Source organism: Microtus oregoni, unplaced genomic scaffold (genome assembly GCF_018167655.1).
Source record: "Microtus oregoni isolate MIOR12 unplaced genomic scaffold, Mior012 000071F_ref0000514, whole genome shotgun sequence".
NCBI lineage: Eukaryota > Metazoa > Chordata > Mammalia > Rodentia > Cricetidae > Microtus > Microtus oregoni.
This window is the reverse complement of record NW_024543978.1, coordinates 334,731-360,503: the sequence shown is the minus strand read 5'-3', so window position 1 is coordinate 360,503 and position 25,773 is coordinate 334,731. Positions and strand designations below refer to the sequence as shown.

General features: G+C 52.9%; 2 protein-coding genes across 12 annotated transcripts; both read right to left on the bottom strand.

Annotated features, from left to right (window-relative positions):
* Positions 1–786: 786 nt before the first annotated feature.
* Uckl1 (uridine-cytidine kinase 1 like 1) lies at positions 787–14,041 on the bottom strand. 5 transcript variants are annotated; one of them, XM_041641689.1, is made up of 15 exons: positions 13,866–14,041; positions 6,759–6,949; positions 6,565–6,671; positions 6,307–6,477; positions 6,155–6,226; positions 5,197–5,386; positions 5,053–5,114; positions 3,122–3,141; positions 2,404–2,476; positions 2,179–2,316; positions 2,001–2,063; positions 1,796–1,918; positions 1,595–1,702; positions 1,367–1,523; positions 787–1,290 (listed from the first exon to the last, which is right to left on the bottom strand). In XM_041641689.1, exons 1-15 carry the CDS (start codon positions 13,976–13,978, stop codon positions 1,211–1,213), a joined length of 1,668 nt encoding a protein of 555 aa, XP_041497623.1. In that variant the 5' UTR covers positions 13,979–14,041; the 3' UTR covers positions 787–1,210. The 5 variants fall into 5 exon arrangements, with proteins under 5 accessions (XP_041497623.1, XP_041497627.1, XP_041497624.1 ...); XM_041641693.1 differs by lacking the exon at positions 13,866–14,041 and adding an exon at positions 13,165–13,318; XM_041641690.1 differs by lacking the exon at positions 3,122–3,141 and adding an exon at positions 4,519–4,535 and having other exon boundaries at positions 788–1,290; positions 13,866–14,040.
* A 20-nt stretch (positions 14,042–14,061) lies between these two features.
* On the bottom strand, positions 14,062–25,185 carry Znf512b (zinc finger protein 512B). Of its 7 annotated transcripts, none has more exons than XM_041641681.1 (17): positions 25,054–25,077; positions 24,802–24,892; positions 23,187–23,312; positions 22,794–22,936; positions 21,716–22,506; positions 21,391–21,617; positions 21,221–21,292; positions 20,949–21,134; positions 20,729–20,853; positions 20,542–20,634; positions 20,304–20,402; positions 20,052–20,222; positions 19,529–19,723; positions 19,177–19,278; positions 18,756–18,818; positions 18,168–18,266; positions 14,062–17,053 (listed from the first exon to the last, which is right to left on the bottom strand). In XM_041641681.1, exons 3-17 carry the CDS (start codon positions 23,308–23,310, stop codon positions 16,802–16,804), a joined length of 2,742 nt encoding a protein of 913 aa, XP_041497615.1. In that variant the 5' UTR covers positions 23,311–23,312; positions 24,802–24,892; positions 25,054–25,077; the 3' UTR covers positions 14,062–16,801. The 7 variants fall into 7 exon arrangements, with proteins under 7 accessions (XP_041497615.1, XP_041497619.1, XP_041497616.1 ...); XM_041641685.1 differs by lacking the exon at positions 25,054–25,077 and having other exon boundaries at positions 21,716–22,284; positions 22,378–22,506; positions 24,802–24,914; XM_041641687.1 differs by lacking the exon at positions 25,054–25,077 and having other exon boundaries at positions 14,063–17,053; positions 20,988–21,134; positions 21,716–22,284; positions 22,378–22,506; positions 24,802–24,914.
* Between the last annotated feature and the right edge of the window lie 588 nt (positions 25,186–25,773).

Genomic DNA, 25,773 nt, shown 5'->3' with positions numbered 1-25,773 from the left:
TTACCATGTTACAGAGAAGGTGCTCCTGACCTCTGCTTTGGCCCTCTGTCACTAGTGCCTGGCTGCCCCTTGAACAAACCACTCACCTTATCTCCCCACCATTGTAAGATCACCTCTACTCAGCAACTTCCTGTCCCCAACTTGTTACAAGTAGGAAAAAGGCACACACCAAACTTGAATAGGGTTTTTTGGGGAGCCTGTCTTAGGTTCCTAGCCTACCTGTCACAGCCCATATCAAGTACCTGTCAGTATGCACTTGTCTGTCATCTCATTGGGATAGAGTCATCATGACAGCAAGATGCCCAGCAGTTTCCAGAGAAGCTTGTCTTACCCTCTAGAGTCTAGTAGCAGCAAGGTGGGGCCAGACATGAGACTCTGGTTCTGAGAACCTGAGGCTCTTACCATCTTTAAGCTGGGTTTTCTCCCATGGCTCAGTCCTTGCCATAGCTGCCCACACCCACTATGGTAATGTAAATGTTGGGAGGAAATGGTCACAGAGGCTGCCTCCTATATAGATCTTAGGTCGCCCTGTCTCTGGGTCCAAGTCAGGTGGGTATCGAGCTGTGTGGTTCATTTAGACTCTACTTATCCCCATCAGGCAATGAGTGAACTTCAATCGTAAGGAAAGCAGGATGCAGGGATAAGAATACCTTGTCTCTCGGACAGAAGCTGGACCTCATTCTCAACTTCTTACAGTTTCTATTGCTGTGCAGAGACCATGACCACAGCAACTCATAAAGGAAACCATTTAATTGAGGCTGGCTTACAGTTCAGAGGTTTAGTCCCTTATCATCATGGCGGGAAACATGGCAGCGTGCAGGCAGACACGGTGTTGGAGAAGACGCTGAGAGTTCTACATCTTGTTCTGCAGGCAACAGAACTGTACTGGGCGTGGCTTGAGCATATATGAGACCTCAAAGCCCACCCCCACAATGACACTTTCCAACAAGGCCACACCTAATATTGCCACTCCCTGTGGGCTAAGCATTCAAACACATGAATCTATGGGGGTTAAACCTAATCTACTACAAACACTTTGGGGAGACTGCCTCAGCAGAGCCCACCCAGAATACATTCTGCTACACCTTCATTTTTCTAAAGCTTTATTTATTTTGTAAACTGAGTATCATTGGTAACATTTTTACATTCAAATAAGTTAATGTGTTATCTCTGCAATCTGGATAGAAATGAGAGTAGCTCCGACTGGGAACTAACCCACAGAGGCTGTCTCTTCCTCATCACTGCCATCAGGAACTGCATCTGTCCCAAAGTAGCGATCACCAAAATTCCCTGCGAAAAGAAATGGCCTTGTGTGACTGGGTCCTCCTAGATCATCAGCCGTGCCCCTGGACTATGACAGCCTCACCAATGCCTGGGATGATACGGAAAAGGTCATTGACACGCTTGTCCACAGCTGTGGTGATAATCCTCACACGTGGAAACGCATAGGCCACAGAGTGCACACCCATCTCTGCCATGAGCAGGGATAGCAAGAAGATCTTGTCTTCGGGCACATCATGGTCCTGTGTAGCATGGGAACAGGGTAAGTTCCAACACCAAGGGAACCACCTGCAGCCCATCCAGGTCCACTTACCAGGAGCACACGAACAGCCATCATGGCTGCGGCTCCTGTGGATACTGTGCAGTCCATCAGGATCACGTGGTCATCACTAATATCCTTGGGAAGTCTTAGGTAGTGGAGCTGTAAATGTTCGTAAAGTCAGAGTAGGGCCCCACTCTCCCCATGGGCTGGGCATCACTGTAACACCCTTCCCAGCCCTCCCTGGCTGGACACCTCAGGCTCCCCTGTGAGCTGGTTGGTCTGGATGAGGATAGTGCCGATGCGCACATCCTTGCACACGGCACGCAGCGCAGGCTCCATGGTTTCCCCTGCTCGCAGGATGGACACGCCGGTGATCTAGCAGGGAATAGAGGCTGACTGGGCTGCAAGCAAGATGCCTCAGCCTACAGCTTCCTACCCCAGCAGCTACTGCCCTTACCTGCTTTCCAGCATAGCATTTCCCCACGTAGTCCTGCCCCTGTGGGGTCTGTACAGTGCAGTCCTATATAGGGAGGTGGGGTATCTATGAACAGCCAGAGCTGAGCACCCCCCCCCCCCCATCGTAAGCCCACCAGGATGGCCGGACACCTTCCACCCATTCTCCCACAAACCCACACCTGGAAGGGTAGGAAGGACAGTGCATGTTCAATAAGCAGCCGCATCAATCTTTTGGAATAGAAAATGAATTCATCCCGGCTAGTCTCCTTGTCCCTGATGGTGGAATAAGGAAGCTTTAGAACAGGATGGACCAGAACCTGGGAGGGGGAGGAGGACGACGACAGAATTGGAGGTAGCACTCCATAGGTGGGCCTTTACCTGATGATGGTGTGCATGCCTCGTACCTGTGGTGTACTCTTGAGGACACTCAGTGTCTGGGGAAGGGGATGGCACTGGTGGGCTGAGGCCAACGCAGCCCTAGAGATACAAATTGATTGGAATATTTTATCCAAAAGTCCCTTTCTAACCCAGAGGACATCTGAACATCACTGTGGGGATGGGCATGTGCAGGGTGGGAGCTGTCTGCTGGCTATGGCTGACCCAAGAAAAATGCCTTGTCTCCTAAAATGCCAGGCAAAAGTGAGAATGCTCAATTCTGAACATGGAACACACTCTCAGTGAGGCGAATGCTGGGGGGCTGAGGCATGAGGTGTCCCCTCCTAGACTCAGATAAAGTAGAGAGGTCAGACATAGGGAAGAAAGGAGCTTACTGTGGGAACAGATTTCAGCCTCCAAATGGACAGCTTGTCCCCAACTTCTCCTGGGAGCAACATGTAAGCTGTAGGGCCAAGCTCCACTCAGATCCATCCCCCAAGTAGTGTGCAGTCCCTCGGGAGGGAGGGCAAAGCAAGGAGGGCTCAGTGCCAAAGGCTACCCCACCCAAAACCCAAGCCTGGAGAGGGAAGGGCCAAGGACTTGTCAGAGGCAGGAGGGCAGGCTGGTTAGGGGGAAAGGTACAAACAGTGATCTTGGAAGGGAGGGGTCACTGAAGTACAAAGTGCAGGAGCAGTGCAGGGCGTGGGCAGCACACAGCGCGGCACAATCAGAGCTTGCTCTGCTCACATATCCCAACGCAGCTTCCTCTGCTCGCCAGGTGAAGAGCGTGTTCAGGGAGGGAACAAGGCAGGAAACAGGTTTACAAAGAGGAAAAGAACAGAGAGAAGAACACTTAGTGGGAGATCAGCCAAGTCCCTGCAGAAGGTAGCCTGTGGGCCACCAGCTGGCTGAAGACTTGAGGCAGGAGGCTGGCAGCTGTCTTGGCACTGACATCCTTGGTGCCTGAAGGGAGAGCACCACCTACACCGACGTTTTTCCCTTCTGCTCACCAGTAACTTCCCGGAGTTGGAGGAGACCAAGGGGGGTCAGCCACCACTTCCTTGGCTGACCAAAAAAATGGAAAGTGGAGCTGGCTGTGCCTGGAGATTTTTCTCAGAATTGAGGCTTTGTAAGGGCCCTGGCACAGGTCTGTGGCACCCTGGTCTTGGTGAGGCCAAGTGGAGACTCATGCAAGGACAGGAAGCAGGGCTGTTTAGAAGGTTCTGGAGGCATTTCCAACAGTGGCTTAGAACTTCTGGGGCATCCAGTGGGACACAGTGGTTCAACGGGCTCTTCCCAACTCTGAGGAAAGCCTGGAGGAAGGGTAGTTCCCTGATGCTACCTATGACTCTTGCCTGGGCTTTGATCAGCAGTGGATGATAACGGCGTAACAGCCTATCCCAGCTTCATGCTGCAATTGCTCCTTCTGCCTGAGTTGTGCTACAGCTTGAAGACTAAGCTAGGATAGGGCAGGGCCTAGGTGGAGAAGGCAGAGCCAAACCCTCACTCCCCACTCCCCAGGGAGAGTCAAGGGAGCCTTGGCCCATTGTACGGTTCATTTTACAAGATACATCAGCCTAGATGCAGAGCCAGGCTTTACGGTCGCAAAGACATGTCAGGGTGGTCCCTGTCTTGGATCATGAATGGCAGTGTTGTTCCAGGAGAACAGCTTTGTTCTCTGTGGATGGACCCCAAGTTAGGCTGTATGGGGAAAGAGCCTCCATGACACATCTGGCCAAGACAGGTAAAACATAACCCTGAGAAAGGCCAGGCAGTGGTGGCATGTGCCTTTAATTTCAGCATTCCAGAGGCAGAAGCAGGTGGATCTTGAGTTTGAGGCCAGCCTGGTCTAAAGTGAATTCCAAGACTACATAGAGAAACCCCATCTTGAGAAAACAAAACAGTCCCCCCCCCCCCCACCAAAAAACCAAAACCAAACAAACAGAAAAAACCTGGGGAAAAGTCCTTAATTTCTTTGTACCTTAGTGTTCTTATCTGCCAGCAGGGGAGCAGCAGCAAGGCTGCTTACCACTCTACCCCTGTGGTATGGACTGACTGACTGCTTGGCTAGGTGACAGTCGACCCGGAGTTCTATGAAGATGTTGGAAATGCCTCCAAATCTGCAGAGAGTTGTGGAGTCTTACCTGACGCTGAGTTCACGCTGTGGCAGCAACGCAGGGAGACACAAGGGAACGGGTGATGCATCAGTGACCAGGGCAAGCAGCCAGGCTACCCCTAACCCCAGTGACAGACATCCACAGCCCCACGTGGAAATAGCAAACTACAGGAGGAGGCAGGCTTCTAAGGACCTCTGAAGTGGGGACAGGCTGGGCTGCAGCAGTAGTGCCAAGGCAGAACTAATGCCAGACACCACAGCACAGCCATGAACCACCTAATGCCGGCCCCGTAGCGGGAAAATCGGACTCAGTGCTGAAGCCTATAATCCTAGACTAGTGGTCCACCCTTGTTACTCTCAGGGCTGGCAGGGACAGGAGTGCACCCTTTCATGCATGGCCAAATCCCCTTGCCTATCACAGAGGGCTGGGCCATTTAAATAAGCTTAGGAGGCAGGCTCAGAACCTGTAGGGGACAGTGGATGTGTGGGGTGGAGTGCGCAGGCTGCTGTGGGGGGGAGACAGTAGAGAGACAGGGACTTGGGTATTATCAGGCTGACTCACCTCTTCCAGCTGGCTGTGAACGTGCTGCACAATCAGGTCAATGGCTACTGTGTTCCCGCTCCCTGGAGGGGGAGAAAGAGGATAACTTAGAAGCCTTCTGGCCCTTCTGCCCCGCTGGCAGGAAGACAAGGCTGGCAGGCTCACCTCTGGGCACTACAATATCTGCCAGGCGCATGGTGGGCTGGATATACTGATCGAAGGCAGGCTTGACAAACTTGTTGTACTGCTTAATGACGCCCTCAATATCCCGACCTCGCTCGCTGATGTCCCGGCGTAGCCGCCGTACCAGTCGGATATCAGAATCTGTGTCTACAAAGATCTTCATGTCTAGGAGCTGGGTGGGGACAACAGGCCAGTACACAGGGCTGAGGCAGGCATCAAATAGAAGAGGAGCCACAGAGCTAGAGTGGCAACATGATCACCTCATGGTCTATGGGCTGTGATCACTGGGGTCAGCTGCTACAGGACACCCACTGGCCTAACCATTAGTATAAGTAAGGGGCACTCATAGGAAGTGTGCATTAGGACGCATGTGGGTGTGAGGTACAGATGGAGACACCTGACAAGTCAGACAGAATTGGGACTTGGCAGGATGATGGACATATGACTCATTATACCTCCCATGAACACCGGAGAAGTGGGGCTTTGAGAGTTCAGGGTATGGCCTTCTCCAGTCAGCATGTGATAGGTAATCCCTGAAGGAGCCATGTGGAGATTGGGGCTGCCATGTGGAGATGGTAAGAGTCCTCTTGGCCTGGGCCAGGGTCTTGCAGCAAACTCACTGGCTTTAAGTCCTTGTTTGTTCCTCAACAAGGAAGAATCTCAAGAGCAGGGGAAATAGAAGTAGAGCTCTCAACATCCCATATTCAAGGGAACTATGGTCCCCAGAAGCCACATCCTCCTACAGTGGTCAGTTAGCTAATGGTACAGAGCAGTTGTGAATGTCTAAGAGACACCAGGAGGGTTCATCTAGAAGCATCTGATTGGGAGCAATCTGTTCAGAGAGCACAGAGCATGGAAGCCGTGGGGATGGGGCAGGGTATTTAAAAGAACTGTGTTTCCGGGGATGCCTGTGGGGTGGGTGCTCCCAGCAAGCTCTCACCTCCAGCAGTGTCTTGTCAGCAAAGGCCATGATGCCTTCAAAGATGATGACATTTGCACCATATAGTGTTTTCTGCAAAGGAACCCAGGGAGTTTCAATGTTCAGCTCAGGCCCCTGCAGCCTCTGGAAGAGCCCCAAGACCATGGGCCTACCCAGTCCTTTTTCCGGCTATGGGTGGTGAAGTCATAGATGGGTATTTGGACGCTCCTGCCCTGCTTTAGTTTCTTGAGGGTCGAAATGATGAGGTCAAAATCGAAGGCATCAGGGTGGTCAAAGTTGAAGTTGTTGCAGGCAGCCTGTTCCTGCTGCTGCTGCGTCAGAACCTAGGGGAGCATGATGAAGCCCTGTGACCAAAGGTCTACGTTTGTAGGGGTGAAGGAGGTACTCTGGGGAGATGAGCAGGGCCTCACCTTATAGAAGGAGTCCATGGACAGCAGGACCACCCAGGGCACATCTAGCGCTTCAATGATCATCCTGGCTACGGTGGTCTTCCCAGATGCACTGCCACCTCCCAAGCCTGTAGGTGGAAGGTTACCTTGCCATTAGTTGCACTGGGCTGACCATGTAGACTGACCCCCAAGGTGCCTTCCCACACTGCTATTACCAATGGCAAAGGCCTCCTTGGACTGTGTGCCATGTTCATTGTACCATGGTGGCCGCCCGGCTGTGTAGATGGTGCGTTTGCTCGTGCGAAGCAGGGGTGGCTCTGACTTGCACTGGCTGGTGGTACGCTTCCGGGGCGAGCGCCCGGTACCCACTGGTGGGAAGAGTCTGTCCAAGGACCCTGCGTTGCTGCTGTGAAGACGAATGTGCTCAGCCTCAGTCAACAGTCGTCAATCTCCCTGGTCATGCCCAACAGGGACAGGTACAATATGGGCTCAACTGGGGAGAGTGTGCCCAAGAAACGTACCTGTAGCTGGTCCAAGGAGTTAATGGGGCCACAAAACCTTAGACTGTTCACACAGCAAGGACAAGGGACAACAATGAGTGACAAGAGGGCATAAGAAGGTATACACATCTCTGAGTCACAATCCTATCCCTCTGTGGACTATGGTAGGTAGGGCCTCATGCCCAGGAAATGAATACCCAAGGGTAGGGAAGATCCCATTAAGGACTGTGCCCCTCTCCCTAACATAGTCCAGTTACTGCTGCCCTGGAGGATGGTTGTTGCCCCAGGAGGTGAGAGTACAATGTACTGGCCACATACCAGTGACAAGTTATATATTCTAGGGATTTCTCTGGTCTGGCACGCCCTGGTCTGGCACCCCGTCAAGGAAAGTAGGAAAGGAAGAAGGGAGGCTAGAAGACCTATGAAGAACCCACTTTTCAGTATGACTCCTTCTGTGCTCCAAACCAGACAACGTCCAGCAGCCTGTAAATGCCACCTGTGTGGCTGATGTGTGTATGTGCACACACGTATGCACGTTATGTGGTGGTGGTTTGAGATGGTGACCCAAGACGGAGAAGGAAGGACTAACCAAGAGTGTGCAAGAGGGAAATGCAACCCGAAGAAGGTTAGAGCAGCTCTGTAGCTTTGTACATAGCCTACCACTCATGCTAGGTGAGCACTCAGAACCCTGCTGATACCGCAGTTAGTCTGCCTTTCTCGATGGTGCCATTTCCAGCCATGGCCTTCACATCTGAGAATGAGCAGTGGTGGGTTGAATAAAAAGGGCCCCCAGAGTCCCATAGGGAGTGAAACTATGAGGAGGTGTAGCCTTGTTGGAGAAAGTATGTCACTGGGTCCCTGGAGGTGGGCTTTGAGGTTTCAGAAGTTCAATCCAGGCCTACTGGCTCACTCTCTTTCCGCTGCCTGTGGATCCAGATGTAGAACTCTCAGCTACTTCTCCAGCACCATGTCTGCCCCCATGTTTCCTGCCGTGATGATAACGGACTAAATCTCTGAACTATAAGCAAGCTCCGATTAAAAGTTTTCTTTTACGAGAGTTGCTGTGGTCATGGTGTCTCTTCACAGCAGAAGAAACCCTGAGACAAGGAGCGTCTGCAGAGGCTCAATGTGCTACATCACCTTCCTATTACTTGCCGCTTTCCCTGAGGTACAGCCTGATGCAGAAGTGCTAAGAGAAGGCTGGAGAGATGGCTCAGCAGTTAAGAGCACTGGGACTACTCTTCAAGAGGACCCAGGTTCAATTCCCAGCACCCACATGGCAGCTCACAACTGTCTGTAACTCTAGTTCCAGGGGACCTGACGCCTTCACACAGATACACATGCAGGTGAAACACCAGGTGCACATAAAATAAAAATAAATCTTAAAAAAAAATTATTTAATTTGCCAGGCGGTGGTGGCGCACGCCTTTAATCCCAGCACTCGGGAGGCAGAGGCAGGCGGATCTCTGTGAGTTTGAGGCCAGCCTGGTCTACAAGAGCTAGTTCCAGGACAAGAACCAAAAGCTACGGAGAAACCCTGTCTCGAAAATCAAAAAAAAAAAAATTAATTAATTTAAAAAAGTGCTAAGAGAACAAGACATATGCTTAACAGAGGCACTTTCTGGCCAACTGCCTGAAAGGAAATCTGGGTAGGTCACATGATCCCAGCCTCAGCTTTCAAACTTCTCAAGAGGCTCTCGGGTCAGTGGCTTTGCCTGGCATGCTGTGTCTTACCCATGTGGGGTCAAATTGAACTGGCCACTGATGATACACAGTAGTGTTTGGTGGGTAGGGGGGCTGCCTATAGAAATGGCAGGTGGACGTGCCTGTCTAGCTCCTTGTGCGATGCCTCCTACAGTGGCTGGTAAGTAAAGTCTGGAGTACCGCAAGAGAAAGAACACTGTATGGAATACCAGGTAAACCTGAGGTGAATGAGGTAGATTGGCAGGTCCAGAGGGGAACAAGTATCCTGGCTAATGTACCAGGATGTGGCCCTAGACAGTTTCTTTCTACCTCTGGGATGGCCCAGTTTGGGGACAGTGAGCATCATAGAAAGAACCCATCTGTATCCAACCAGGAAAACACACTGCACACATCCTTGGGGACAGAGACAGTAGGCCTGCTTGTTTCTATACCATCCATCCGTACCAGATCTCAGAGAATGAGCACAGGGAATAATTAGTCAGTCTGTTAAGTTCAGCCTCACCTCCATTGCTCTGGAGACAAGTGCAGGAGCTGAGAGCATGGAGCCAGGCATAAACAACACATCTGAATACGGAGACCTGAGTCTGCCAGACAGGGGTCTTAGGGACAGATAGCATGTAAGGGACACAGGTCACGAAGGGGCATCACCTGCATCCTAACTCCGGCCTGCCTGAATGTCTCAGTCAGAAAGGGACACAACTGTAAACCCAAACAATGAGGTCCCCAGATCCCAGACAGAGGGTAACTGGTTGCTCACTTGAACATACTAATCCATCCACGTAAACAAACGGATCTGTGAAGCTTATCTACTGGGCTGTCCTTTCCAGTGGGCAAGAGCTGGGGGGCCCCAGCTAGAGGAAAGAACAGAGATTCCCTAGGGTTCCAGACTGAGTCTTGCCTTGGTCCCTAGGAGCAACATGACCACAGCACGCAGAGTAGCTCTGGGAGGCCACAGAAAACAAAAATCAAATTCAGGTCCTCTGTCTCCCCACTGGGCCTCCTCCACCTACCCCAGGGAGCTGTCCTCAGCTTTTGGGAGGAAACTACTCCAAAGCAGAGCATCTGACTTGCAAGAGGGCCAAACAATCTGATAAAACTCCTAGCACTGCCTGCCTGTAGACTGTGCCCTGGGCATCACTGGTAAACACAAGGACACACAAAGCCAAGATATTCAGACAGAAATTGAGCAAAGGAGGTAACAGGCAGGGGTTGCCTTCCTGGTCTCCCTGATTTTCAGAGTACCAGCTTCCTTGGGGAAATTTAAGTTCCCTCATGAAGATCCCTTCCAAGGCTTGTTCTGCTGATGGGCAGAGTGCCCAGGTGCAAGCAGATCATGGAGAACTTGGCCAGAAATCTGCCTCATGCTACATCTGTACCTAGCCCAGCCCCCCGTCCTCCTCAAAGCTAATACCCGTCTCCTGGAGCCAGAGATAAGGCATCACCCCAGTTCCCACAAAAGGGAAAGAAGCACAACATACTTCATCTCTTATCCACAGACAGACAAAGGGGTTTCTGGCCTCAACAAAAGTTCATTTGTACCAACAGAATTAAGAGACACAGCGAATGCAAGACGCTACCACAACCCACAACCCCAAGCCAGCCACATCTGCAGCCCTGAGCTCTGTTCAGCTCCCAGGAGTACCTGCTGGCTGGTTTGTTTTCAGATATCCATGGGCATGCATCAAACAAGTCAGGAGTGGTCAGTAGCATTGGGAAGCAGGGTTCTCATCAGCAGGGACTCTGCTGCAACTCACCTGCCTTCTGCTCCAAGAGTCCAGCACCCTGAGATCCTGAGGCCAGGGTAAACTGGGGGGCTGCTCATTGCCAAGGACGCAGGGAGGTACAGAGGGCTCAGAGGTGGGTGTCCCTGGACAGTGGGTGGCCCAAGTATGTGTGGTCTAGGTGCTAGCAGTGAGAGTATCACTCCCTCTTAGAACTACTGTCGTCCCCAAGGACAGCTTGGGCTTTCTGGCCACCTGAACTAGTCCTCCATGGGTAGAATCACTCCTATGGACGGCACAGCAGAAGAGCTAGGTGGTATTGGACCCCTACCTAGGCTGGCAGCAGTAGCTTACTATATACAAGGGGTGGGGCACAGCAGCTAGGTAGGCCCAGGAGCCCTACTGCACTAAGGGAACACAATGTTAGTCTCAGAGGCCAAGGCCACATGTATAAGAGGATCATCCTGTTAGGACTCATGTACCAGATATTAATAGTACTGAGTCTGGCCTGCACAATCCCCAGGCCAGTTGGTGTGAAGTGTATTTCAGTGTTAGCCAGTACGCTCATTGGCTACTTGTGAAGGCCCACTGTATTCTAGTACCTTTCCCCCAAATTTCCTGGAAGAAATACGGTTGTGCCCGAATGCACAAACAGGGAGACAAGGAAATCTGAGGCCCCTCCAGACCAGGATGAATGTCAGTGCTGAGTTGGTTGCCTCTCCCATGGCCTCAAGGTGCCTCCTACAATGATAAACAAATCTGAAACTCTACCCTAGCACACCCAAGAATAACTGTGCCATCCCCCACCTTACAGAGGCTCCAGCAAGTCCTATGGTCACCCAGGCCTCATCAGTCAGCAGGGAAACTGGCACCTTCATGTCCACAGCATAGAGAGAAAGGGAAGATTTGGTCCCAGCCTCAGCTGAAATCTTTACTGACTTAAGATCTAGTCAGAGAAGTTCTGCTGGTCTTGGTGTTCTCTTCCAGAGGTGGGTTGGCCTTACTGCAACCTCATCCTACCCAGCTGGCCTCTAGCACAAAGACGGTCTGGCAGGTACTCAGGAAAAAGGAAGTTTCCAAGTGGACTTCACACACCTGAAAAGGAGCCACTCTGGGAGCACCTTGGCGGAGCTCTTCCCACTATCTAGGTAATTCATGGCTATGTCTACATCCCTACTAGACACCTGGAGCAGGACTGGAGCCTATGTATGTTTACATGTATGTGTATGTGTTTAGAGTTGGTCCCTCCGCCTCCACTCTCAGGTGGTTGGCTGGATATGGCCTAGGATTGCTCTGGGAGGCTGACGTTGTTCTGGGCAGGGATGCAGAGTGAATGGGTCCTAGGGAATCCGTTCACAAGTTTGGCTGGCTGATCACAACAGAGAATCCTGTCATGTTCTTTGAGTACCCCATCAGGTGAGGATCACGGAATATAAAAACAGGCCACAGGTCTATGGGAAGCTAACACTGTGCTCAGAAAGGGAAGGACTAATTCCAGGTTTGTTACTGTTCTAACAGAATAGATCCTACTTATTGATTCACTAGCCTTGGCCCCAGAACATCAGACCCTGACCCCTGAACTTCATCTTAACCTAGGATATACCAGGCTATCTGGCTAATAACTCTGGCCCCTGAGGTTTCCTCCTTTTAGGCCTCTATTTTAGGTCTCAGGGTTGTCTGAGGTAGGAAGTAGTGTTGGAAGCTGCTACTCAGTCTTCACTTCCCCCTGGCTACCCACGAGGTGACAGCTCTGTCAACTATGACTCAGATGCCACCACTCACCAGGGAGTTGTTGCAGTCCTCTATCCTTATCAAGGAAATAGGGTTACTGAGGACCTCATTGATAAGGAACCTGCATATGACAACATCATGGAAATAGAGCTGCCTTATAATTTGCACTCCCAGGGGCTGGAGAGATGGCTCAGTGGTTAAGAGCACTGGCTGTTCTTCCAGAGGTCCTGAGTTCAATTCCCAGCAACCACATGCTGGCTCACAACCATCTGTACTGAAAGCCTTCTTCAGGCAGAACACTGTATACATACTAAGTAAATTTTGGGGAAGGGGAGTAATTTGAAATCCGCCTCCCTTTAAAAAAAAAAGTAATTTGCATTCTTCTATGTAGAAACCAGAATCAAATGTCTACAGCGGGGTCTGCAGAGAGGAAGGCTCATCACTGACTACCAAAGGGCTAAGAAAGGTCTCAAGGTTCCTCTGCCATCACTAGATCTATAATCAAGCTACCCCTTTTGGTGCTTCTATGGAAGGCCTGCAAGAGGCAGGGAATGGCTCAGAGATAGTCATCAAGGCCACAATCACAAGATAGAGGCAAGACTGGGAGATTAGAGGCTTCCACGGCCCACTTGCCACACCGTAAGTAAGCCTTCACTCACACACCTCCACCTGCATCCCAAGACTCTGGGTGGGCACCATTAGCTTCCCTCCACTCTATAATTTCAGCCCAATATCCATTTTTCCAGGGCAGTCTGTAGCTTCTCAGTGTTTCCTCAGGAACCCTTGGAGGATGTGGCCATGACCTCTTTGCTTCTGGTTATATCGAGACATTCTCTCTTTGCTTCTGGTTATATCGAGACATTCTGAACTACAAAGTATCACAAACTCAGCCTTGTTAGACCAAACCAAGTCTTTCGGGCTACCAGTTAGAATGCCTTGGAGTGTGTGAACTAGCCGGGACTGACCTTTTCCACCTTCAGCACCTGCCGACCCGAAGTCGTCCGGGCTCACAATTCCCTAAGCGGTGCTCCTAGGTCCTAGAGCCGGAACAGACCAAAAGTGGTGCCACGCGCAGTTCCAAGCGCGGTCACCACCCCCTGGCGGCGGTGGCCTGGAGTTACTACTCGTGATGATCAGGCCGAGCCCTCTCCATGCTCCTGAAAGCCTCGAAAGGGCCCCCAAACATCACCACCCCATCCTACATTTCACAATTACGACTGGCCGCCAGGTGGGTGTGAGCTGGTGAGATCAAATTCGAGGAACTCAGAAGGTCGAGCACGCCCACCAGCCACCTGAGAGCCTAGAGTCAAGTGCGCAAACGCTAGGGACAGAAATCCAGGCCACACCGGTCAAACAGGTTCCCACTCTCCGCGCCTCCAAAAGCTAAGGGCTCGGGCCAGTTCCGCTTTCCATCCTGCTGGGGCCCTCCAGGCCACCTGCCACCTCCCTCTTCCCAGGCAGAGGGTTGCCGACACATGGCCCAGGAGGCCCCAAGGCTCCGAGAACTGGCAAAACCTGTCCAGGAACCGCGCGGCTGTGGACACCGAGCTGCCTATCTGCGGAGATACGGCGGAACCACCCGGGCTTTAAGAAGGGATGCAAGCCGGAGCGCTGACCCCTCCCAAGAGGCGAGCGCGGCCCCTGCCTTATCCAAGCCTGCGCCTACCGGTCCTCACACGCGGTCTCAGTTTGCTCGGCTGGGCGGCCAGGCACGTCTGGGGCCACAGCAGATTGTAGGGGCGAAGGGGCAGCGTCCGCGGAGGCCGGCGGCGCAGCCATGGCGTCCCGAACCTGGCGGAGGCCAGGGAAGCGCGCAGGAAGTCTGGCACGCTACGGACTACGAACCCCACAAGGCCATGCGGCAAGCCTAGGGAAGGGCCCGGGCTTCAACACAAACTCAGCCGCACAAAAGCCCTGGAAAAAAAAAATCAATAAACATTTATTTGATACAGTAATTTTAATACATACAGTTGACGGCCCACCACCGCACCACTCTGGGCCAGGGGATGAGGATGGGGACAGATGATCACAAGGCGGGCAGGACCCAAGCTCACCTCAAAACATCTTGCAAATAAAACACTTTGTAGATAGAATATATATGCATGTATATCTATGGTTACAAGTGATAGCCAGAAATGCACTTGTGTAATGAGAACTGCATTAAAACCAAACCAAGGAACCCAAAGTTTAGGAGGCGCTGCAGTCAGGTATGAGGGGTGACCTGGGAAACCAGGCCTCCAGGGCAAAGGGCCTGGGTTCCACCCAGCAGGGGAACACAGGAACTACTCTCCACTCAGAACCACCATAGGGACAGGAAGGCCCAAAGTCCCCAGGAGGCACCAACATCTGCCTGTATAGGAACATAAAGTGCACCCTGGTTCTGCATGAAATGTCTGCCCTTGGCACTTTTCTGTTTGTTTTTTTTTTAGGGCAGGGCAAGCACTGAGCCAGAGGTAGATCTGTAGAGACCCTGACTTTTGCATTTTGCCAAGGACGGAGGGTTTGTTTGGGCCTCTAAGTCCAAGTCCATCATCTCCTGGAGATCTGCCACGATGGTCCCCTCTTACTGAGGGTCTGTGTAGGCTGGTGGTTATCTTTAGGCAAGAGTAGGGAGGTGGGCAAACTGATGAACCCTGCCCAGGGAGGGCCTTATCACCTTGGAAGAGAGCTTTATGGACTAGCTTGCCAAAACCCCTTACCAGCCACCACCAGCTGGTACCTATCCAACTGCCACGTGACAGCTGCCCCCAAATCCACCTCAAAGACAAAGGAGTTAAAGTGCTAAACATCAAGTTACCAGAACCCCGAGTCCCACATCAAAGCCTACATTCTGGGCTTTGAGGCATGTCCTGGAAAACAGCCCCCAGCAAACCCAGGTACCTGAGAGGCTGGGGTGGATGGTCACACCCCACGGAAGTGTTGTGAAAGTGCACTTGGGCCCTGTTCCCTTCCACAATTGCACACCACCACCTGGAAGTCCCAGCCTACCTATTTACCCACCTCTGTGGCCACCCTCTCATCATGGCAAAGGTGTGTAGGAACTGAAGAGTCCATTAGACAACCCAGCACATAACGCCCCAGCTGCCCAGAGTCAGAGCCTTCCTAGACATGAGTGTACAAGGATTCCATCCCAAAGCTCCTTGGCACCCTTCCCCTGAGGTTAAGGGGCAGGTGCCAGTTAGCTCAGCTCTACCTTCGGCACCAGGAAACCCTTAGCACCAAAACATAAAAATTTTGAGTTTTGTATAAAAAAAAAAATTAAAAAAGGTTGCTACTTGTCACAGCAACAAGACTGGCATCAACAACATCCAGGAGACACACGCGGGCAAATATCAAAATTCACATCATCCAGGATCAGAAACAGGCCTCAGCCCAACCCTATCCACACTGGAAAAAGCCTGTTCTCACCCCTCCAGCCTTTTTCTGGTGTGGCTCACAGAGTGGTGGGGCAGAGTCAGAAAGTAGAACCAAGGAGGCCAGATCTCTCTTCCAGGCCTTGCCCAACCTGCAGACCCTGTTATCCTCAGGGCCCCTAAAGGGGTGGGGTCCAGCCTAGAGCTGAGACCCCATCTTTCACTATCCTTCAGTTTCTGTATCAAATGACTGACACTAGATACTGAGGGCAGATAAAGCAGGGAAAAAAAAAAAGAGGGCTTCCACAGAACTGGGCTTATAGGCCCACCCAACATGGCAGACATAAACAGTCTCTCATAGGCGCTCTTGGGCTAGAGGCTCCTTCTGGCCAGCCTCCGCTTCCTATTGCTGTGGCCCCAAGGAGGAATCCCTTAGAGTGCCAACAAGATCAGAACTAGAAGCTGGAGGTGGAGCATTCTAGTCCTTTGCTCTCAGGTTGGTAGCTACTGGTCTGGGCCTCCCTGAAGGTAGAACATACAAAGTTCTTTCCTTGCCTGGAAGGCTACATACTCCACCATGACAACGCCAGTCAGTGGGGTGAGGCCTGAAACACAGCAGGGATGACAGAGCAGGGGAGCAGGCCCAGAGAGGTAGAAAACATAAGCAAGGGGTCATAAGTGGACGCGAGAGGACAGATGGGTACCCGGGTGGCTGTCAGGGCAGCATGGCAGTAGCTAGACAGGGTCTGTCCTGGGAGGTAGCTGGGAGTACTGGAGATCCAGTGTCGGGTGAATCTGAGGCCTAAGTGGTGGCAGCCAAGCTGCTCAGGTGCCTCATCAGCCCACAATTATGGGTCACCAGGAATGTCTGGGCCTTGAGGAAGTCAGAGTGGGGACCCTACTGGGCCAGAGGGAGGTGGAGATAGGGGCCATTTGGCTGTTCAAGCACACTTCATGCCCCATGGCGCCAAGGTTCTAGATTCTGCAAGGTCCAAGAATGTCCTTGTAGGGACGGCTGGGGCATCCCAGCCTATTGCACTTTTGCTGCTGCCCCTGGCACTCCCGGGGAGCCCCACCTAGCCATGTGAAGTAGCCTAAACAGGGGGAAGGACCACTTTCAGGGAGATCAGAGTGGTTTGCCAACCCTCTGGACAGATGGGGGTGTGTGTGGAGGTGGAGGACAGGTCTGGAACTGGCTCCCCTAATTTGGACAAAGCTGGGCATGGTGGCTAGGCCCTGTGCACTGGGCTCACTTTTCAGGCGCCTTCCCAATTCCAGTCTTCTTCCCAGTGGAGCCTCGGGCCCCCCTGTCTCTGCCTCCTGGGGGCCAGTCATCCCTGTTAGGTGGCAGTTTAGATGCTGGCTCCTCAGAGGACCGTTCCTTGGGCTTGCGGCCCCGCTTCTTTCCTCCGGACAGACTTTTCTTCTTCTCTTTTCTAGGCATCAAGGAATCCTGGCTCCTGGGTTTAGGAGGTGGGTCAGCTGAGGTCCGAAACCAGTTCTAGGGAGAGAAAACTTGCAATCAAGACTAGGGACCTTGATCCAAAGCTACAGAACTCTTTTTTTCCATTAACTTTTTTCAAAGATTTATTTATTAAGTATACAGTGTTCTGTCTGCATATATTCCTGAATGCTAGAAAAGGGCACCACATCTCATTATATAGATGGTCGTGAATCACCATATGGTTGCTGGAAATTGAACTCAGAACCTCTGTAAGAACCGCCAGTGCTCTTAACCTCTGAGCTGTCTCTCCTGCCCTAAATTTTTTTCATTATTATTATTTTATTGTTGTGTGTATGTCTGCATGTGGGTATGGAGGCCAGGGAGCTGGAGCTATAGACAGTTATTAGCCTCTTGACATGTGTGCTGGGAAACACACTCTGGTCCTCTGGAAGAGCCAGAAGTACTACTCTTAACTACTAATACATTTTTCCAATCCATTTAAATTATTTTTTGGTCAGGCATGCAACTACTAGAAGTGGCTTAAGATTGGGTTTCCCCTGCCTTGGGAGACTCCCCTCAGTGGCTAGGTACCAAAATAGGGCATTTTTCTTTTTCTTTTTTTCTTCAAGATTTATCACTCCATGCTCTTGACACTTCAGGGGAAGTGAACTGTATTTTGAGAGAACACCAGATTTCTCAGGGTACACCATCTGAGAATGATGTGGGAGGGTCTTCTATTTTGAGTTGATTTCATTGTTTGATAGGACAGAAAATTAGGTAGGCGGAATAAACAGAACAGAATGCTGGGAGGAAGTGAGGCAATTGCCATGCCTCTCCTCTCTGGTCAGATGTGATGGAGCCAGCCGCCAGGTCAGACATGCTGAATCTTTCCTGGTAAGACACCACCTCGTGGTACTACTCACATTATTAGAAATGGGTTAATCAAGATGTGAGAATTAGCCGATAAGAGGCTAGAACTAATGGGCCAGGCAGTGTTTAAAAGAATACAGTTTCCATGTTATTATTTCTGGGGCTAAGCTAGCTATGCAGGAGCCGGGCAGGACGAAAAGCAAGCCTGCCCACACCTCCTTTCTACTGAGCCACCTGTTCTCTACAGCCCACTCCCAAGGCCAGTCTCCAGGACTAAAAGCCCAGAAGATAACTTTCATACCTCTGCATGAGTCTTAAGGATGTGGTACTTGACACCGCTCTCAGAGCTGAACTCTTTGGGACATAGCAGGCAGCGGTACTTCCCCACCAGATGGTCCCCCTGCAATGCACAGTGGTCCAGTACCCAACCTTCCGAAGATTCAAAGCACCCACATCTGGTCCAAGCCCTTATCCTGTTGCTAAAAGGTTAGGACTGGGGTCAGCTAGAGAGAAGCTCTTCTGTCTTCTTGGATGTGTGTCAATGGTGGGTTTAGGGACTGAAACACTACCCTGTAATAGGATTATTAAACCACAAGAGTAGGAAATAAGAGGAGGATGGGACGAGTCCTTTGGTGAATGTCCTCATCTCAAGTCAAGTGTGCCTTCTGCTCAGGTCAGGATGAACACTTAAACCATATAAAGAGAATCCAGAGTTGGATTTGGAACCAAACAACTAAAGTAGGGAACAGAGAGGGATTCTGGGCCCTCTGTTGAGGACCTTCTCGTCTCAAGCACGAGAGCATTTGCAGTGGACAGGGTAAGGATCTGACACCTATAGAGGTAAACGCTCAGTGCCCCACCCACCTGTTGGGGTAACCCCAGGACTGACCTTGCTGCAGCTGGCAAGATGGGCCTTGAGGCCGGACACACTGGAGTAGATGGCTTCACAGCACTGCAGGCAGGAGACAGCTGTGGAAGGAGCCCTCCCACAACTCTACACAAGGGGCATCCCACCCTCAACTCCAGAGTACTATGGGGCTTCTCTGGGGGCAGGTCCCTGAAGTCCTGGATTTTAGGCAGGGTAAGTAGATGGGTCCTCAGGCTGAAGTCCCTTTTGTTGACATGGTATCTATCTATGTGAAGACTCTACAGAAACCCAGGGTCAGAGATAGGCTGGTCACATTAAATATGGTTACTTCCCAATAGGACACTCACTGTCTTAACCTCTACTGTAGCCTGAAGGGTCAAACCTAAGTCCTCTATCCTGGAGCCCCAATGCCCACTCCCACTATATGCTGGTCCCAGCTTACATCATTGGGACAGTTCACATGGCCTTTCTCCTTGACTTCATTCTTCCATGCCTCCAGCAGCTGGGGGTTAAGTGTAGGGAGGCCTGGCCGAGTGTAGTTGAGCTGCAAAGCCAGGCACAGCACCAGGTGAGCTTCAGGCTGAGGCACATGTTGCTCTGACACAATGCATGTGCTTCTGCAGCAGGCTCATTGCCCCTTCACAGATGGGGTTAGATGGCCAAGGTCACAAGAACATGGCTGCCACAGGGGAATCAAATGAGGCCTGTCCTGGTCAGAGACCAAGAAGTTGGGGGAGCAATTAGGGAATGACCAAGGGCCAAGATCCTGCCCATCCCTTAGGTGGGCCACTCACCCGTGCAGTCTCAGGCACGAGGTCATCCTTCATGCGCCGTTTGGTCCAGTCACGGGCCAGCTCATCCTCTGCAATCTCCTGTAGATGGAACACGGCAACCTGGGCCGACGTACGACGGATGCGACCACTTGGGGTCCGTTCTACTCCAAGCAGGTCCCCAGACTCAGGGATTTTGTCTGTGGGCTCCTCAGGGGGCTAGAGAGCAAGGACACACAGAGGCCGGTCTAAGTCATGGAGAAGGAAGACATCTAGAGACCAGGAATTAGAGTTGGCATGAGTTGTAGGCCATTCGTGGTCTCTGCAGGTACTGGGGGACCCAGGATACATGCCAGTGGTGGGAGATATAGACACACACACACACAAAAACAAGACCCTGGGGCACCAGGCTGCCATCCTTCCTCCCGGGAAACACAAGACCAAAGGCTAGGATTACATCTATCAGAGAGCACATGAACTCACAAACACACGCATGACACAACACAGGCCATTAGAGCAAGGACATGGCAGATTATAGGCCACTCACCGGGGCTGTGTGCTCTGAACGTACATGATAGTCATGGCCAGCTTTGGATCGGTAAGTCTTGCCACAGTGGGAACAGGGGAAGGAGGGACTGTCTACCTCACATGGTGGCTTCCCACAGCGCCGCTGATGGTACTGATAACCCATGAGGCTGGAGAAGGCGGCTCCGCAGCCCTGGGAATCCAGGTCAGAAACCAGGTAAGTAATCATCCAGGTTCCCAAGTCCTGAACTCCCACACATGGGCCAACACAGACCTCTTGGGGGCAGCGTAGCCGTCCCATCTGCTTCAGCACCTTTCGAAGCCTCTCTCGTTCCTCTTGTTCTCCCCCTTCAGAGGCCTCAGCATCAGTGGGCTGGAGACAGAGCAAGCCTCAGACCTGATGCCAGCCAGGAGTTAGGGCCACAGATCCAAAATCAAGCATAGAGGAGCAGCGGTGGAATGAGAGGTCAGCAGTCAGGGCTGGACAGGGAGCGGGGGGTCAGGCAGTGTACCTTGGCACTGTGTTCAGCCATGGTGTGGTAGTTGAGGCCAGCCTTGGACTTGAACTGTTTCCGGCAGTGCTGGCATTTGAGAGCTTCCTGCAACTGTGGACAGGGCATAACTATGAGAAACCCATCAAGGTCAGGGCATCTTCCCTCCCAGTACCCTGGGGGGTGGCGGTGGGTGCAGGAAGCTTACCTTATGGCATACTTCCATGTGCTTTTTGAGCCCCACGAGGGTCTTCCGGGTAACCACATTGCAGGTAGGGCAGATGGCCTCCCCCCGTTCATGGATGGCTCGCTGCCACTGTTCCTCAGGGCCACCTGTGAGGCAGGGCCAGGCCTCAGGCTTGTGGGGCTCCTGAGTGCCCTGGACTCCAGGGGCAGCCCCCATGCCTTTGCTACAGGATCCAGCCCACCATGGAGACCTGTCCTGGGTCCTGCCAGGCAGCCCCCACCTGGGGCTGGGTGGGCCACAGGAGCTGGTGCCTCCTTGCTGACAGTGACAGGGGTGGCCAGCACCTTCTTCCGCACTTCCTCGGAGCCTGATCCTTCTTGTTTCTTGGAGCGATGAACTCGGGCCTTGTCTTCAGCTTTGGCCAGGCCTGTGTGCACACACAATGTGGATAAGACATACAGGCTAAATACTGATAAACTCAGTACAGAGGTCTCCAGCTGGCTGGGGTCTCACCTTTGAGCCCAAAGGTCCCTGAGATAGATGGCTGCTCCCCTGTAAATTTCTTGGGTGTTTTCTGTTTCCTTCCTGACTCAGGGGAGAGAAAATGAGTGCCAAGATTCTGGTCACCGACCTACTGAAAGCCAGAGCCCGCCACGGCAAGCCTCCCAGAGCTCTTATCTTACTGTGCTTTGTGCGCTCAGGGTCCTCCTCTGGGGGGGACGCTGGGTCTGCAGGCCGCAGTGCCTCTTTGCCCACCAAGGGCTTGCTTCCTGGCAGTAGGGAGCTGTTGTTGGGATCTGTACCCAGCTGGAAAGTCACATTCTGGCCCATGGTGGATGGGCCATACTGTCCATTCTCTGACCTTGCCTGCTTGGGCAGGATGGGGCAGGTGTCCAAACTGTCTGCAGCCCTGCAAGTGGCAGGTAAGGTGAGGTCCAGGCGAATCCAGGGGCCCTCTCACCCCCCAGGCACATCTGACAACTTACCACCCCAAATGACTTCCTGTACCTTTTCTTATTGCTGTTCTTGCCTGTAGCACGAGGTGTTTTGTTCTCAGATTTGGTCAGCAATACCATTTTGCAGGGTGGTGTGTGTCTGCTGATGGCAATAGGCCTGCTGACCGGCACTGGCTTGCTGACCACAATGGGCCTGCTGACTGGTACTGGCTTGGTGAGTGGTACAGGTTTTGTAACTGTCACAAGTTTGGTAACCGGCATGTGTTTGGTGAGTGGCACAGGTTTGGTGATTGGGATGGGCTTGGTGACTGGCACAGGCCTAGAGACTGGCATGGGCCTACTGACTGTGACAGGCTTGGTGACTGGCATAGGCCTGCTGACTGTGACTGGCTTACTGATGCCAATGGGTTTGCTGACTCCCACAGGTTTGCTCACTCCGATGGGCTTGCTGACCCCAACAGGCCGGTTGATGGTGACCGGCCGGCTGACTGGGCCAGGCTTGGGGGCAGGCAGGGGATGGTCCATGTGATTCCAAATCCGGTGCTTCTCCAGCTGGGTCTTGGAGGTGAATGCGGCCTCGCAGAAGGGGCAAGGGAAGGCCAGCCTATCTGAGATAGCACCCTGGGCAGGGAGGGCAGGTGTGGGATGGGGCCCCGGGGGCCTCTGCCCAGATGCACTCCCAGGCCTCCTCTTCCCCGACCCAGAGCCCCTTACCCCTTGGCACCGCTGATAGTGGTACTTGAGCCCGTAGATGCTGGGGAACTCTAGCCAGCACCCTGAGTTTGGACACTTCACCCTTGAGTGTGCCTTGAATTCATCTTTCCACTGGTTCATTAGGGAGAGCTGGAGAGAGGAAAAGGTCAAGCTGGTGACCTGCAGCTATCCAGGCTCAAAGCTCCCCCAAACCAAATGAGCTCTTTAACCTCAAGAGCAGACCAAGAGTCAGACCTATGCCATGGACTAGTTAACATAGCCCACTGGGATCTTGTAGCAGTCAGATTCAAGGGCCCTTGGCCACATGCTGAGACAACCTGGCACAGGATGTGTAGGGGGCAGAGAAGGGCAGGGCAGTGGCCTTCACAGGCTGAATAGTATGCTCCCACCCCCATCCCCACCCTCACGGAGCTCACAGGAATATCTCGGAGAGCTTGGTTCTCAGCTTTCGGTCTCCCTTTTTTCTTCCCTTCAGTCCTGTCATTGGCTGGGTTTCCGGGATCAAAGCAGAGTGAGGCCTGGCTAGGCACTGTGTGTCCACTGTGTACCACCGGCATACCTACAGCACAAGAGACAGCAAAGTTTAGTGGCTGTGTGACACCAGCAACTCCCAAGGGGCAGCAAGCCCTGTCCGAGTCTTGGCTTACTTACACCAAGGCCCAGGGGCTATAGTTAACCCAGGCCAAGAGTCTAAACCTCGGGCTAACAATCTCTACTCCATAAAGGTCCTCAGGATACCCAAGGAGGTAGCCTACTTTACCACCTGCTATCTGTATCCTCTAGAATTGATTTCTGCCCTAGCTCCTCACCCAGCTTTGGTGGGTCCTGCAACATGGGAAGCTGGACCTCCTTCCGGCTGCCACCCTTTCCAGATCCACTTTTGCTGGACCCTTGAAGCCGGCGGCCTCCTCCAACACAGAAGGATTCAGTCATTTCTGTAAAGCAAGCGCACAGACCTATGAGCTGAATGGGCCCAACCCAGGACTTTACTAGGGCCATCCTAGATGCCCACACGGGGACTCTAGCTCTGGCCCTCTTTATATGTCACATCCAAAAGCAAGACCAGGGGGCGTCTAACTAAGGGAAGGGGTTTGCGCAGACAAGGTCTCTCCAGATAACTCAGAAGGCATGAGCGCTGTGCTGTGGAAAGAGTCGAGACTCTCACTACATTGGATACACTCGCGGCACCCTCATCTAGACACAGTGCCGTACTGTGTTCAGAAAGGGCCTATGCGATAGGAGGGAGGCTAATAAAATCCCTCTCGGGGGACAATCAACACCAGTAATGGTTGCTGGCTCAAAAGCAGCCATGCCATGATGCCTTATGGACACCTTCTCCTCAGCGCCCTGGACCCTGCCCATTCAGACATCATGTGATACTAACGTACCCAGATGGGCACCCTAGAAGACCCCTCTATGGACACAGAAGCAGCCAACGTGGGTGTTGAAGGCCCACTTCCCCACCACGTGCAACCCATCTCTCTGGTGGGCAAAGTTAAGACTCACTGGAGCTCCATTTTGGTCTCCATGCTTCCTGAGCCATCCCTACCTGCCTGTCTTCTCAGCCTTCTGTGTAGTCAGGGCTCCTCCACCCAGATGATGGCACTGGTTCTGATCCTAAGCCACCACAGGCCAGCAGGCCACCATTTCCTGCTGTTCTCAACATCTAAGTTCCTTGCCTAGGAACCCACTTCAGCTAAACGAGTTATGGCCAATACTGGCCCAAGCTCCAGAGCCTGCCAGGCTGAAGTCACAGAACATGCCTGCGGGGCGAGGGGGTGGGAGGCATCTCACACCCCCTACCCCCGCTCAGATGTCCCAACCCTGGAACATCTCAAACCCTGAAAACTGAGGTGGGGGCGCTCAGCATAGCCATGTGGAGGCCTCTGGGAGGCACCCAAAGCCACAGAAGGGGGCGGTACCAAAGAGCAAGGTTCAAGCAGGTGAGCCCTCTCCTGACAGTTTTTGATTAACTCAAATCAGAGGGGATGTATAGGGGCTGCTATATACATCAGGAGCGCTCAGGTTAGAGGTCAGGACAGTCATTGTCCACTGCCAAGGACAACACCCCATCCTGGGCCTAGGTAGGAGGGAAGGGAGGGTCTTAAATCAACCAAAGTTCTCTGAGTGTCCTCGTTTTGTAGCTTCAGAAGGAAACGACTCATTCAGAATCCTAATAACATTTAAGGCCAAGGGTAAAGGGCGTGCTGCACCCTTCCAGTCCTTCAGTGCCTGAGCAGAGATCAGAGTTAGGGGTGAGGCACGGTGGCCAGAGAAGGCAAAAAAAAAATCCCTCCACCACCTGGGGTCCCCAGGTTCTCGCTTGTAGCCTGCAGGGAATAGGGTGCCGCCGCGGACTCAGGCCACTCGCCTAGCCTGGCGAGCGCTGCCAAGAGGAGCACCTGAAGGCCCGTGGCCACCCACCTGTCACCTGAGGCCGGACACGGACGGCAGCCTGGCCCGGAAGCGCCAACCGCGGGGGGGCGAAGGCAGTGAACCAAAATGGCGACTTTTTCTGGAGAAGGAGGAGGCGGGAGGACGGCGCCGGCGCGGGGAGCGGGGCGCGGCGCGGGTCCGGGCGCGGCGGGGAGGCGGGGAGGCGGGCTGGGCACACAGCTGGTGCGGGGCGCAGGGTGGCGCCGGGGCCGCGGTGGGGCGAGCAGGGCCGGCGCTTACCTGCAGCGCCCAATGGGTGCGGCCGGGCCAGGCCGGAGCCGGAGCCGAAGCCGGGGCCGGGGCCGGGGCGCGGGGCGCGGGCGCGGGGTCCGGGCGGCGCACACTGCGCGCCGTGCTGCGCACATGCGCGCTCCCGCCCCTCCCACCTTTGACAGTTTTACTGCGGGGGGGGGGGGGGAGGGAGGGGGCGAACTCTCGCGGTATTCACGAGGCAGCCGCTGCGGGGAAGGGGCCAGTGGGGCCTGCCTGATCCTCGAGGCTTAGGCTGTGAGCTCAGAAGCTTTGGTGGTACTTGTCTCCAGGACCAAGAGGCCTGCCACGCGTGCCTAGGGCAGGAGTCGCTTTGTTGACAATCCGGTAAACTGAGGCATGTCAGGAACTCTCTGGTTGCACTAGTTGAAGTCGGTCTATGAAGGAAGGTTGCTCTTATAAGACCTCCATAGACTGTCAGTCAGGCTGTGCCCCAGCCTCTATCTGTTTCTGTGGCCACTTTAGTAATCTACACACTGTAAAATCATTGGGCTTTATTGGGATTACTGGCTATTGAATCAACTCCCATCATTATAACGGTGGTCCTAGAACAATGGCCAATACCTAGCTTCTCTGGCCCAGAGTCTGGGCTGCGAGTGTGAGATCTGGGAGTAATGACGCTCCAACCCACAGGATTTGTTTATAAATAAATAAGAGAGAAATAAATTCTCCTTTGACAGACTGGGGAAG